We start from the raw sequence: 15,086 nt of genomic DNA, 5'->3' as shown, positions 1-15,086 counted from the left end.
TCACATGGTTATTAGTATATTGTTAATTGATTATTATATAACTGTACCATACCAATGAGATGTTTCAATAAACCATTCTAATAAAAAAATCAGATCTTCTCTAACCGTTACACTGGAAAAGTATAACGGTTAGAGAAGATCTTATTCTAATTAGATTGTCAATAAACTAAACTAAAAAATTCCAACATGCTTTAACATTGACGACGTGATATCAGACAGACAGGGTAATTTACTATAAACGTGATAATGGTAGATTAATAGGTTTTTCACATGTAAACTAAATTTTTGGGATGAAAAACTGAAGTAATTCTTAATCTAAAAAAATGTACGTGAATATATATATCCTGGTTTGTAAAGATTCTGATAATTGTTGAATTCCTGCCATTGAAGTCTACTCAATTCCATCGTAAAACAAGGCATCTATATTGTACTTTTTAATCTAAATGAAAACATACCCACTATCATTTTATCAAAGTGTGAAAATGAAATGCATTTTTTTCGTTGCGTAATTTCAATCAGAAAATTCTGCTGCTGCAGTCAACTAGTAAACAACAACAAAAATTAATGCAAATGTTTAATGTATCATAAACGGAAAAAGCCCCACAGCAGTTTTGAAGTGCTATAAATTTACTCTGTAGTACTAAAATCTTGTCGTGTCTGCGTGTACCGCAGGGGATATCCGCCAGGGATAGTTTTCACAATGTTTTCATTTTTCATCACAACCCGAAAGGAAAGTTAGAGAGTTAAAGACCCAATTTTAAGTTAACCTCCCCAATTGGATGAAAACACAGAAAAGCCTCACTGGTTCAGTGGTTTGTCGTATTTAAGTCTGTGAAGAATACAACAATAGCCTGTATACATGTTAATTATGCCTGGTGTTATTTTGATGTATGCATTTCATCGTAATGAGAGGGGTTGTTTTGAAGAGTCCCGGATGCCCCTATCCTTTTGTGATTTACATTACGTATGTAGAAAGGCAAGTCTAACTTCGGAAAAACCCCAAGGATTTCGCAAAACAATGTATTCAAATTTCATTTCAAATTCACAGAGAGCAAAGTTACGAAGGAAGACGTCGACACAAAATGAATTCGAATCGTGGTGCTCTTAGATAATATTACGCAACACAACAATTTGGCAAGGCTAAGCTCTTATAGCATTTTTCCCAGGGAAAATGCAAGTTTGTAATTTAGAGGAGGAAAACAAACAAAAAACCCTACTTTTATGAGCCTGTGCTAAATGGACATCTAAAAAAATAATTCACAATGATTTTTCTAATGGCATCACTTTTGCTATGCACCGTTACTATTTTATTCACCTGTTCGATGAACAATACTTTCTGTGAAGTGCAAGGACGTTTTTCAAATAAATTAACATAAAAGAGGAAAAAGAAAACCTGTTTAGTTGGAAAATATTTTAAAAACTCATCAATATACGAAATAACATGCATATTTATATTTTTACGATGCACAGACTTTTAGGATAAAAAACAATATTTGTTATTTCTTCATGTACAGAATGTATAATAAACAATGCATCATTGATTTCCTGGAGTTATTTTAATCATCCTGATGACATGGAAATTAACATTAAAAAATATAATCACACACAGGGCTTACCTTCTGTCGTCTTCTGAGAACAAGATTCTTCCACAGAAGTTGAAGAAATTGCCTGAACAGGCCCATGTTATTTTGACCTGAAATATTGTCAAAAAGTTTATGCAATCTATCACCAAGATCTCCATTTTCTTTAGCACCACCATCGATATCAAACTGTTGATACTGCATATCGGTGGAAATTAGAATAAAACATTTATTTCATAACTGTTGGTCTGCCTCGTCTTCCTGTTGTTCACACCTAACCACAATGAGATGAAAGGAAGTGAAAACGCTGTATTTCGTTAAGATCTACAAATACGCGTGCGTTTACGAAATATTTATAATGGTCTATAGAGAAGGAGAAATCAGAATATCGGGGATCGCTGCATAGGAAAACAACTTTTAATTGCTGATTTGTAAATTTTAAATCACTTCTTTTTGGTCGACAAAAATCAATTTTTGTGATCTGAACCAAAAACAATGCATGTTGTGGGAGCAATTATTTTTCTTGTTTTGAAATTTGTTGTTCGTTATCTTCACCTTTCATTTATGTGATATGTGGAGGCTTTTTAAATTCGTAGTTATGTCTATTACACGAAAAGAACAAACATAAAATACAATTGCGTCACTTCTTGAATGTAATGATTGTGCAATGTTGCTGGTTCCAGCTGGATACAACAGCTTTAAAGACATGATGCTATCACACAAAAACCACAGTCTCTCTTCATAGTGTGTCCAACTTACATTTCATCGATATATCGACATCAAAAATAAAACCCCAACTAAATTAGGATTAGAATAGATCTCGGTCGTCCACAGTGTCAAAAATACTCATTTTTTTTAAACGAATGGATTGTAATCAACATTTCATGATGCTCACTTAGTGGTAAAGATCACCCTGCGTGTACACGAGTCGGCAGTAGAGATTGTTTAACGGAACGGGTAAAATGTTTGTCCTTCAAGAATATCCACTGACACCAGCTCAAGCATTTTATACATGTATTGTGTTATATTATCTTATACCTTTACTTACCATCCTGTACTATGAATTAATAAAGTGTGTTCTGGGGGATTATGTAAATTATAGCCCTAAAAATAAAACTAGTCTGGATTCTGAAGCAGAAAACAACACGTTGGTCCAGCGGTCCGATAAAAGGCATGTTCCAGTCGACAAATATTATGTATTACTTTTCAATATACCATAAGTTGGCTGTGTGTAGCTTTGCATCGAAATGATCACTAGGAAAGACAAGTTCCCTAATAATACCGGATAAAACCGGTTCTATTACGACGAACAATACGCAACCGGCAAGTATGTAGGTAGTGAAAAGTACAAATATTCACTTACTCAACTGTTCTCATACAATGTGCATTTATTACCTTGGATCAAACCAAGGACAACAGTTACGATTTTGCAGTTGATATCCTCAAATCCAATCCACTAACATCATATATCAGCAATCTTCTAACCAGAAATGTTACAAACGATTAATGATTGATTTCTCAGAATTACAAATTTGAATCATCTTGTTGCTTCACTCTTGCACCAGACCCCCAAGACCCAATGACCATTTTAAACACACATCCTTAATCATTAATTACTACAAGCACTTAAATTTTCCGATGATTAGACCCACTATCAGCTAATTCGGCCCACGAAAGATCGGTCAAAAAAGTTTTTGGTAAACCAACTACGGTATACTGACTAGAAATGTCCGCCCTGAGCACCATGCATGGATCTAACCAAGATCGTAATACCTCATCTACAGTCGGTGAAGTCTTAGCATGAGTGGAGCATCCTCGAAATGACGCAAAACAACAAAGAAACAGTCTGTTTGCACATGATTATTTTACTCTTTACTCTAACCATACTTCTTACTCATTATAATTTATGACAAAGCATACGGGTTTTCTGATAGATGTCCGAGATTAAAGAGTGCGGTATGAAGGAAAGCGTCAATTTGTGGCTCTTATCCGTCCCCGTCCTTTTCTATCGGGGTAGGGGTTAAGGACGATAAAATCCATAGCCTTGTTCTTTTTACCCTATAATTTGTACATGCCAAATTTAGTAAAAATTGATAGAGTATCTGAGAGGAAGTTCACGGACGATGAACATCGCACGACGATGGACTCTACATAAAATCCTTTCTATGCGATAAATGATACGTCCAATTGAAATTCACATTCCTTTAATGGATTTTAAATACTTCGTTTAAATGATAACTATACAGAAACACAATTTCCTCTTTAGACGTGTACAGTAGTTAGAAACAGTACCTGTTTGCTGAATCTCTAAATTAATAATCAGTAACGAAAATGCCGACAACCTTGTACCCATGTTTGCATACAAACATGCCTAATATTTACCTGTGGTATTTCGAAATGGGAGTGTAGGTTTTAAGGTGTACAATTTCGCCTGTTTTATCAAATATTTATCCTTTAGTCGTACATTATTATCAACTCACGAATAACGAACCAAAAAAAAATTAGAATTCGATCAATGGTATATTTTTTTCTCTCTCAAATAAACACGCGGTTTTTAGTATTGGAGATATATCTCAAAATAAATAGATTTTATTTTACTTAAATATTTACTCTTATTATGGCAAATTTTCTCAGGAGAGAAAAACAATTACTGCATAAGTAAATGAAAATAAAAAACAAAACAAAACAAACTGGAGGCGCAATTAAAAAAAAAATTAGTTAACCTTTTGCACAATAAGAACACTGTACAAGTTCCGTGATTTATGGATTGTTTAAAGAAATGCTAATATAATGTATAATTGTATGAAATAGTCTATGTCGTTAATAGTATCAAATTATGAGACAAGTTCGTTAAATCAGTTAATTTTTGCGTTTGTTGTCTCATCAAAAGAAAGAGGAAACTAAATATAGAAATGTCTTAGAAGTATGGAATTTTTGTGTTAATTAATTGACAAAACAACATTGTAGACTAGCTTAGTAATACTAAAAGCTCCAACTTATTTCGTTCATATTGTTCAATAATTAGGGAAAGTCCACAAGATTCGAGAAAAAAAAGTATAATAAATATTGAAACCAGAAAATGTGGCAAGCGAGGATAATATAACCGTGAGGTAAATTTGTGGCTGGATGCGTGATTTGTCATCTAATAAATAGTACTCCCAATAGCTTCCAAAACAGTCATCGATAAACGGGTCTGACATATGTAATCAGCGTTATAAATCTTTTTCTGGATAATAGTATATTATTTAGGGAGTCTTTGAATGTTAGGATGTTCATCTCGATCATGCAAAATGAATTACAACATGTACATGCCTTTAAAAGACACATTATATTAACGGGACAATCGGTATCAGATAACAATGAAAAAAATAGTTATACCTTTTGATTGATTTAAGTTATAAAATTAATATTTTATTGATTTTCTAGAACTCAGAATGAGCCAACTTACCTGATCAATTGTGGCTAGCCCGTATACTGCAGAAAGGCGTGTGTGCATTTCCTGTTTTGTTGCGCAATAGTTTGGTTCAGTGATTCCATTATTCATGTAACAGGGGTTTTATTTTCTTATCATTCGGGTCATTATGCATAAAAAAAATATTGATCAATGATATTTTGCAATATGCAAGCTATGCAGTTCGATATCAAACGAACTTCATTTTAACCTTGTACAAAGTATGGTGCGTTTTACCATTTTACGCTGATGAAAATGAATGACATGATATTCATAGATGAAAATAACCATTCTGGTATCGAGGTGTGTGGATCGAGCTTATGTACCGTTCGGGTGGTGCGTTTCAAAGACCAAAGGGTCATTACCGTAAGAAATTGAAAAGGTGCATCACCAAGTTAATATATGTAAATATTGTTCAGAGAATGTTTTAGAGGACGAAAAACGTCATCATTTCTACAGTCTTTCATGTGTCCTTTGTAACCTAGCGCAGATTTTTAGCACTGAACCTGGACTTTGAGTAATTGTGACATTCATTTCTTTGTGGTTTTGATATATATATATATATATATATATATATATATATATATATATGTGTGTGTGTGTGTGTGTGTGTGTGTGTGTGTGTGTTTATTTATCTCTTAAGACAGGATGGTTACATTCTTTTTCACTGTAAAATTTTCGTGTATATGATGTTATATGGCACGGGACACAATCTGCTAATTCACTTTATCATTGTACATTCGGTCACCACACGCTCTCGTTTTGGGTGGATTCGTTTTCATAAAATACAGAAAGGTACACATGTACATGAAATACCAACTTGATAACACGGTGCACGTGAACGTTATCCCCGAACGCGGCCAAGTTTTAACGGGGACAAATGAAATTTTTGATAAATGAACCGAGTGTAGATACTGTTAAAGAACTGCGTTATTTAGGTGATTATTTTAAAGTACGTAGTTATATACAGTTATCAATTAGGACTGCGTATTGCGTATATCAGCTGATTAATGCTGTATAGTGCAGGATTGCGGTATGTGAATACAATGAGTTGTACACCGTGCGACGACATGAGTTGCATGCAGGGCCGTAAATTACATGGAGGCGGAGGAGGCAGCTGCCTCCTCCAACTTTTGAGCCAAAAAAAATTAAAATTTAAAGTTCATTAGAATTTATGTTGTTTCCAATAACTAAGAACATGATACCTCCCTTAAAAAGCATTCCAAATCTTTCTTTTAGAATGAGTTAGTCAAGTAACATCTTAGAAGGCCCTAGAATCAAGGATTTTGCACGAAACGTGTTCAGTGTGCACAAAATGTGCTCAGCGCCTAATTTCCTGCCTCCTCCAAATTGAAGGTTAATTTACGGCCCTGGCATGGCTCATGGAAATTAAGACAATGAAATAAAAAACAAACAAAATACCAAATAAACATAAAAAATCTTGACCTTCATCAGAAATATAGTCTAGACCACAAACAATTATAACGCTTGGGTTCGAATTTACTAAGTTACAGATAAGTAAATTCGAACCTAAGCGATATAATTGCCCGAGGCCTAGACCTTAAGTTTATCCAGAGTGAATCTCCACGTTATTGTTATATATCAAAGTTAGGACCCAAGTTACAAACAGACAGACCATTCCACATAATAGGCATGCGCAATATTTGGCGAACGGCACGCAATGCAGTGCACTACAACGCGCCTGTGACAGGGGGTGAAAGATTGAAAATTTTAAAATGTTTAATCATGTTTTGCAACTGCGTACTTCTAGATAATGCTGGTAAGATACTGTGTATTTTTAAAAAAAACTATTTTAGATAGTTGGAAATTTTGTGAGAATTTGAACGATGAAAAAGTTGACTGCTTTCACGTAGAGTCAAACAATGTATAAAAGTTTACACTTACTATGTGTAAAATACAATTGCGTCACTTCTTGAATGTAATGATTGTGCAATGTTGTGTCTTATTTTGTCACAGCTGGTTGCAGCTGGATACAACAGCTTTAAAGACATGATGCTATCACACAAATACCAGTCTCTCTTCATAGTGTGTCCAACTTACATTTCATCGATATATCGACATCAAAAATAAACCTCTCCCCTGGTGGTTTAGTTTGAAGCAACCATTTTACGTTTTATATAAAAAATGTATTTATCCAATATTTTGCTTATCAAGAATTTGTAGATAGTTATTAAGTGGATTTCTTCTCCGTTTGTCCCTATAAATAACGCTGCTATGTACGAGTCTGAGTCGTAATAAACCAAAAATCGCAGCACTAATTTACTAAACACTCTCCACTAGATAACTCGCACCACTAAACACTTTCCACTTGATAACTCGCACCACTAAACACTTTCGACTACTAAACACTTTCCACTAGATAACTCGCACCACTAAACACTCTCCACTAGATAACTCGCATCACTAAACAACTCGCACCACTAAGGTAGCAGGGGACAGTTTCGCACTATAGGCCCGGAAAAAAATAAATGGAAATACCCCATATTTTAAGTGATATTACATGTGTAAAAATGTGTACAATAATTTTAGGATGCATGTCAAATGTAGGTGAGTGCTTAATAAAAATGTTGATATACAACATGTAGGTGTCACCATGATTCCTAGCATATAGATGGGTGCAAATACGAAACTAAGACATGTGGTCAGTTGCTGAAGAAATTCCGGTGAAAACATGCATGGTCCAGCGAAAGGTCTGTAGCTGAGAGGGAAGGTGGATGGCCCCATATGAAAGGTAGATTTTTGAGAAGGGCAGATAAGGTTCTTGATTGTGGACAGTGTCTAAATCCCCATGCTTGGTATTGTGATGGTGTGGGGGTGGTGCAGATTAGCCCAAATGAGAGAAAATCAAAGCAAAAAAGGGACACCTGCTCAAAACATTGTTTTGTGCACCAGCACCATTATTTATAGATCACATGTAATTTAGGGTCATAATTTATTAACTACACCAATATGAAATACAAGTATTGACATAAAAGTGAAATTTTATGATTTTTCATTAGTCTGTCATAATCTGACTTTGATGTATACCCCCTATCCACATGTTTCAGAACCAAAGAAACTGTCCCCTGCCACCTAAACAATTTCCACTAGATAACTCGCACCACTAAACACTTTCGACTAGATGTTGCTGTGTAACTGTACACAAAGATGGCCGATCACTTCTAGTTAACTTTGCCGTTTGATTTCGAAGTCTTGAAGCCCCTGGGTATCCGGGTTAGAATAGGTCCTCAGTACCCCTTGCTTGTCGTAAGAGGCGACTATTCGGACACCGTGAAAACCGAAGCCCCGTGTCGCAGCAGGTGTAGCACGAAAGGTCCCTACCTGCCGTGAGCGCCGGGCATAGGCCTAAATTGCCCTTCACCGGTAATGGTGGTGTCTCCATATGAATGAAAAATTCTCGAGAGGGACGTTAAACAATATACAATCAATCAATCAATCGATGTTTTGAATTATTTAATCATTGACATCTTCTCGGTCACTGCGATGGTTTAGCTAACCACGAAGAACAATATCCACAGCGCCCTCGTGTTAGGAACATGAAGGTAATGGTGACAATATGTTACATTAGCACATTTACTAAGAGAGTATTAAATGTCTGAGCGATTTAAAAGAAAATTTATACTTGGGGCCAGAATATTTTAGACATGTCATTCGTCTTCAGATCCATTGCGACGTTATAATATCAAGGATGCGAAACCAAACTGCGTTTTAAAATAACAACAGGTCTTGTATTCGTTACACTCCAAATCGGTGTCAATCTAATTAAAATTAGAAAAACATTAGATCCTCTCCCATATACACAGCAAATAACATCGATGCCTTCGACGTTTATTCAGATTACCATAAGAGCATATTGACATTATATTTAAAAACATGAAACGCAACAACAACAGCAACAAACAAACAAACAAAAATAATAAAAATAAATGAACAATCCATAATTAAAAGGGGGGGGGATAGTTATTCCATGTATATTTTATTTAGATATAAAACTATCTGGATAGACTAAATCTAAAGTTGAACATAGCATAACGTTTTTACTTTGAACAAACATAAACAAATTTGTTTTAATGTGCAAGTAGATTTCGATAGAAGGCAGTGCTACTAGAGGCATACTACGTATACCCGGTGTTATTGCACGTCACCGAATCGACCGGGTCTTAACCCTGGAATTGACTAATGTACCGTTATCTAAAATGATTTCTAGCATTTTGAGATGCCAGAATCAAAAGCAGATAAAGTTTAAAAGTAAAATTTCAATGTCGTCTAAGCGGAAGGAAGTACGTTCAGGCTGAAGGAAATACTTTATAGTAATGCTTTGAAATCTTGAACTTGGTTTCCGAATTTTAAACATAATTTGAAAGATACACATTACATAGGGTGATCAAATTGTCCACGTTTTGTAAACCCTCTTTAAAAATGCATTTCAACTACGATACTAAATCTGCGAAGCTATGCTCATGCTATGACGTCATTTCACAGAGAATTTAGTCTCTTTCCCCAGACCTCTCTATCTATAAATAAATTTTCAAAACCATTTGCAGCATGTAAATTATTTTCTAAAACAATCAATAGATGAACTACAAGTAATTGGAATTTTCTTTAGAATATAAACGTACTCAAATAGGAAGCATGCTTCTATCGTTGGATATGACTGTTAACTCTCGTGTCGTTGGAATTGTTGAATATGACTGTTAACTTTCGTGTCGTTGGAATAGTTGAATATGACTGTTAACTTATGAGTGTTGTTGGAATAGTTGAATATATGACTGTTAACTTATGAGTGTTGTTGGAATAGTTGAATATGACTGTTAACTTATGAGTGTTGTTGGAATAGTTGAAGATGACTGTTAACTTTCGTATCGTTGGAATAGTTGAATATGACTGTTAACTTATGAGTGTTGTTGGAATAGTTGAATATGACTTAACTTATGAATGTCGTGCGATACCATTCCTTCGTTCCAAACAACAGCTATGCCAAAATTAAATAACTTACCATAGATGTTCAGATTATTTTTCATGCTATGAAAACGTATGAAATTACAACACCGTTAACCAACACATATAGACATTCGACAATTTTCGAAAGTTATCTGCGAGAATTGCGAGCAACTTCAAACTTGTGGATGTCCAACATTAAGACTGTATTAATTGATTGATTGATTGAATATTGTTTAACGTCCCTCTCGAGAATTTTTCACTCATATGGAGACGTCACCACTGCCGGTGAAGGGTTGCAAAATTAGGCCTATGCTCGGCGCATACGGCCTTTGAGCAGGGAGGGATTTTTATCGTGCCACACCTGCCGTGACACGGGGCCTCGGTTTTTGCGGCCCCATTTATTCGCCTCTTACGACAAGCAAGGAGTACTGAGGACCTATTCTAACCTGGATCCCCACGGAAGGTACATGTATTAATTGATATAAAACGTTAAGATTGTATTGATTGATATAAATATGTACAGACGATCAAATCCATTACAACATAAACGTGTCTTTATCGTCTCGATTTGAAAGAAAAAGTCCCCAAGGAAAATAAAAGTAAGATACATCAGCCAGTGACCACACGTCCAGTAACTGGTTTACGTCGTAGTTTATTTACTAGGACATTTAACAAGGGTAACTTTTAAATTTAGAAACATGATTTGGCCCCCTGATCAACTGCGACATTATATCAACAAATGCGATTTAAAAATATCGAGACGAGAGGCAAAACAACTTGGTTGGAATCACACTTAGTAGAAGAGCTTGTCAATAGAAGTTTATTTTTATCGTATTCTTTTCCCAAGGAATTGTAACATTGCAGCATATGATATCACTTTAACCCAAGTTTTATCAGTTTTTAGTATTTTGCGTTAAAATTCAGAGAGATTTTGCTATTTGTACACTCTCCGGAGATATCGCTCATTTTGCTGTTGATTTTCTGAAACTTTAAACTTGTTTAAAGTGGATGCACATAGTCTTAATTGTGCTGAATTCCTAATTTCAACTACAGAGCAAAAGTTCGCAAAAAAGTACATGCATATATAATGTATGTATTTCACGAAGGATGTACTCATTAATAATAGATCTACATGTATCGCTTTTCAGTTATCAGAAACATTCCCTCCTTAGTGATATTTTTAAATTATAATTTAACTTTATCATCTGGCATATGACCCTGCATGTTTAAAATCTAAATATGACTGATGTCAAACTGTTTCCCGTTCCAGATGTTTTAAAACTACAATATTTGGGGGGGGGGGGGGATGCTAATGTGTGAATAAGTAGGAGCTAAACAATATAGATTATACATACATATATGTAGTGATGTTTGATAACAGTTACCATTATCTACAATTTATCAATAACCTTTTGCTCTCAGATAGTGACTGTGGTCTCGTGGTCTTGTGTCAAGTCTAGGATTTCAAAAGGTACATAAATCTTCATCTACAGCAGACGACAGGAATGTCAATGATGAATGGATGAATTATCTACCAGTATAATATGTTCGTTAATTCTTCTCCTAAGTCTACAATACTTCAAATACCCAAAGCGAGTCTGAGCTTCGAGTTACTTTCTTATCCTTAGTTTTCTGTACTTCACACACCCAAAACGGGCACTGACTCTGAGCTACTTCAAACACCTAAAATGGGCCTGGGTTCTGAGCTACTTTCTTGTCCCTTCAAACACCCAAAACAGGCACTGTCTCAGAGCTAATTCAAACACCCAAAACGGGTCTTGTGTCTGAGCTACTTCTTTTATCCCAAGACTTCGGGGTTAACCCCCTTTTCAGAACAAGGATATTAAATAGTATTGCAGTTTCATTCCTATTTAATTGGGTAGAAATTTACGTGAATAGAGATGACTACACGTTAGATACATTCCAAGATCAGATTAAACGGGTTTTGAAATAAACCAGCGTAGCTTCCATTGAGGCAACCGAGGCAGCTGCCTCGGTAAAAAAAAACAAAAAACACCTTTTACGTTGTTAAAATGCCGATAGCTTCTGGGGGGCGCCGCCCCCAGACCCCCTGCCTCGGTAATATTCGAACCCAAGCTACGCCTATGTAAACATTTCTAATTGTAAAGTTTGGAATACGCGTTTGGAATACACTGCAAGACGATGTAAAGTTTGGAACACATTGCAAGGCGATTTACATTTTAAAAGAGAGCTGATACTGGTATATATTAAAAACTCCTAAAGATGTACCGCCTCATGGTCGTCGTGAAGACTCATTTTCAATATTTTTTCTTGGATATAATAAAAAATTAACGCGACTGATTGGGCCTCCATTTTTTTGTTCAATAAAGAATAGCAATGAAGGAATATTTCTGACCATTACTTTCTAAATGAGGAAACTCCACGGTGCGACTTTACTGATAGAATTTCCACGTGACACTTGTGTGTGTACACAAACTGTCCATGTCACTCTTTGACGGAATCTACATGTAGGCTATGCCTCTCGACTTCTCTAAAGAGAATACATTCCATGCAATTCGAAATGTATGTATAGTTACAACAAGTAAATGGTACATCGAAGCAAGAAATGTGAATATAAGCGGTGAAGTATACCGGAGTTACACATTATAAGTATCCCCGTGACTCGGCGTGACGCGCCGGGGTAGGGACTACATGACATAGGCCTACCTTACTAGTGTCGAGTCTTTCTCTCAATGCGTGTACTTACTAGTGTCGAGTCTTTCTCTCAATGCGTGTACTTACTAGTGTCGAGTCTTTCTCTCAATGCGTGTTATTCCATTTTGCTCGCATTAATTTCCGACCTGACGAAAATTTGTTATACGCTCTCTCTCACCCTTTTCTCCAAAGAAATCGATGGGACTGTTGAATCATTGGGTTCAACACAGAGATCAAATAAAATCGCTCAAGCGATGATGGTTGTGTGGGACACCGGTCAAACGCTACAGGCGTACATGCCGAAGGAATTCAATGAAAGAAAGAAGGACTTGAGGACTACTCAATGTTAGCAAATAATCTCCCACACTTCATTGATGTCAGATTAACTTTGGTAATATTTCGCAATTTAAATGTTACACTTAAATAGTGACCTTTTTAATTAAAAGTATACTATTGATATAGGTGTTAAGACAATTTCTTACCTGTTTGTAAAGATAAAGTCCCTTTCACACGCTAAATGCGCATCTTAACACTGCTTGCACCAGAACCGATAATTTAATACCTTACGGTTAAAGGTACAGACCTTGTTCCACCTCGGATAGGGACTCTGATAATATGACCCACAAACCGGTATATAATGCGTAGACAGATTTCGTAACAGTACTCGTGTTAATTGCTGAAACTCATCAATTCTAATATCGCAGCTTTTATCAATCAGTCTGCCCAACTTTGTTGACTTGGTGAAAGTCTTCGAGTTGCTATACAGTAAATCTCACGAAGATTATGAGTCAATATTTGGTATTCCAGCTTATTTGATTGTTCACAAGTGATTTTCGTCGCTATTGTGCTGTAACATCTATAGGCCTAGTAGATCCTTTCAAGAGAAAAACTGGGACTTACGATATATGAGCACAAGGCCCGGTAGTGAGCAGTTGTTTTTAATACGATGTTTACGTTTCTAAATTAATTATTCAAATATGCAAATTATTCACGCTTATGACAAACACACACATGCATTCATGCTAAAATCTGTCAAGACTCTATTTCCCACAGAAAACGCAATTTTGACCTTGGAATAATCAGAATTGATAAAACCCAACTTCAAACAACAGCAATGAATCTTTTCCTGACCATCACTCCATGGATCGGTGGTCCAGGGCTGGGGTCAATCGGCTAGTCGTTGTTGACTGTCTAAATAAGATTCATTCTTATCCTGTAAGCTATATCTGAATGTTTGTATGTTTCCCCCCAGGGTTTCAAAGTTTCATTTCTATATTTTTTCATTTGTCGAAATTTTTTTTTAAAATTTCATTATCTCTCCATTACAATTGTATTCCCTATATATGAAAATAGATAGAACAATTTATTGTGTTTTATTATTTGTTAAAACACTATACATGAAATGAGTAGGGGACTTAAATTGATAAATTGATTGTTTCTGAGCGAAATAATTTCCCTGTTTGCACATATAAAATATCGGTGACGGTTAGTCATTCCATGACTTCGTCTAGTACAACATTTATCAGCCGTGCTGATAGACTATGGACTGTATCATGGGGACAGGGAAAAAGGCGGCCATCTGCCTAAACGGCAAAATGTCTAAGTGTAATGACCCAATTAATTGCTTCTTCTAAATTTTGGTTTGATACTCATTTTGAAGAACACATCTTTTTATTATTCATAGAAAAATATTGGTGATCCAAGGTATAATATGGCGTCATATATATGTTCGACCCCTTTCAACCCCCCCCCCCCCAAAACAACAACAACACAGCAACAACAAAAACAACAACAACAACAACCCCCCAAACACCACCCCAGTTGACAGATTGACGTTAAAGTACATGACATAATGCGTTATAAGTTTTGTCATCAAACCAAATCAATAAATAAGGAATACTAACTGTTTCAAACTCAGCTTTCAAATGAATTTTCATACTTCGCGGACCAAATTAGGCTATTAACGTTTATTGTTATTTTACATATTCATCCATATAATTCATGCATGCACATTTCATTATATGACTGCTCTGAACATACTCCATTATATGACTGCTCTGAACATATTCCATTACATGACTGCTCTGAACATATTCCATTATTATATTCCCTGAAATCTCAAACAATAACGCTAAAACAATTAAAAACCTCTGGATGTTTGTTTCAAAACTCTGAGAGATAGTCTGTCTAAATATATATATATATATATATATATATATATATATATATATATATGTGTGTGTGTGTGTGTGTGTGTGTGTGTGTGTGTGTGTGTGTTCCTCTGTCGTTATTGGATCCATTTGATATGAATTATTTGTTATACCACATTTATTGTGGTTTGAGCGAATAAAATTGATTTGACAGATCTCATACAGAGTAGGGAAACCTCTTAAATATGGAAAGAAATATTCCGAAGA

The 15,086-nt window shown here is 35.5% G+C and overlaps 1 protein-coding gene across 2 annotated transcripts in view; it reads right to left on the bottom strand.

Moving 5' to 3' along the window:
* The window catches only part of LOC125668687 (uncharacterized), a 95,137-nt gene that overhangs the window by 69,148 nt on the left and 10,903 nt on the right, over positions 1 to 15,086 (bottom strand). The window contains exons 1-2 of one of the 2 annotated variants that reach the window (XM_056163750.1): positions 5,029 to 5,056; positions 1,617 to 1,693 (exon numbers count right to left, since the gene is read on the bottom strand). In XM_056163750.1, coding sequence (XP_056019725.1) covers positions 1,617 to 1,682 — 66 coding nt within the window. In that variant the 5' untranslated portion in view covers positions 1,683 to 1,693; positions 5,029 to 5,056. Of the gene's footprint in view, positions 1 to 1,616; positions 1,694 to 5,028; positions 5,057 to 15,086 lie in introns of those variants that run through there. The other variant, XM_056163749.1, reaches the window with a different exon arrangement.

Source organism: Ostrea edulis, chromosome 4, assembly GCF_947568905.1.
Source record: "Ostrea edulis chromosome 4, xbOstEdul1.1, whole genome shotgun sequence".
NCBI classification, from domain to species: Eukaryota; Metazoa; Mollusca; class Bivalvia; order Ostreida; family Ostreidae; genus Ostrea; species Ostrea edulis.
This window is presented reverse-complemented; position numbering and strand designations above follow the sequence as displayed.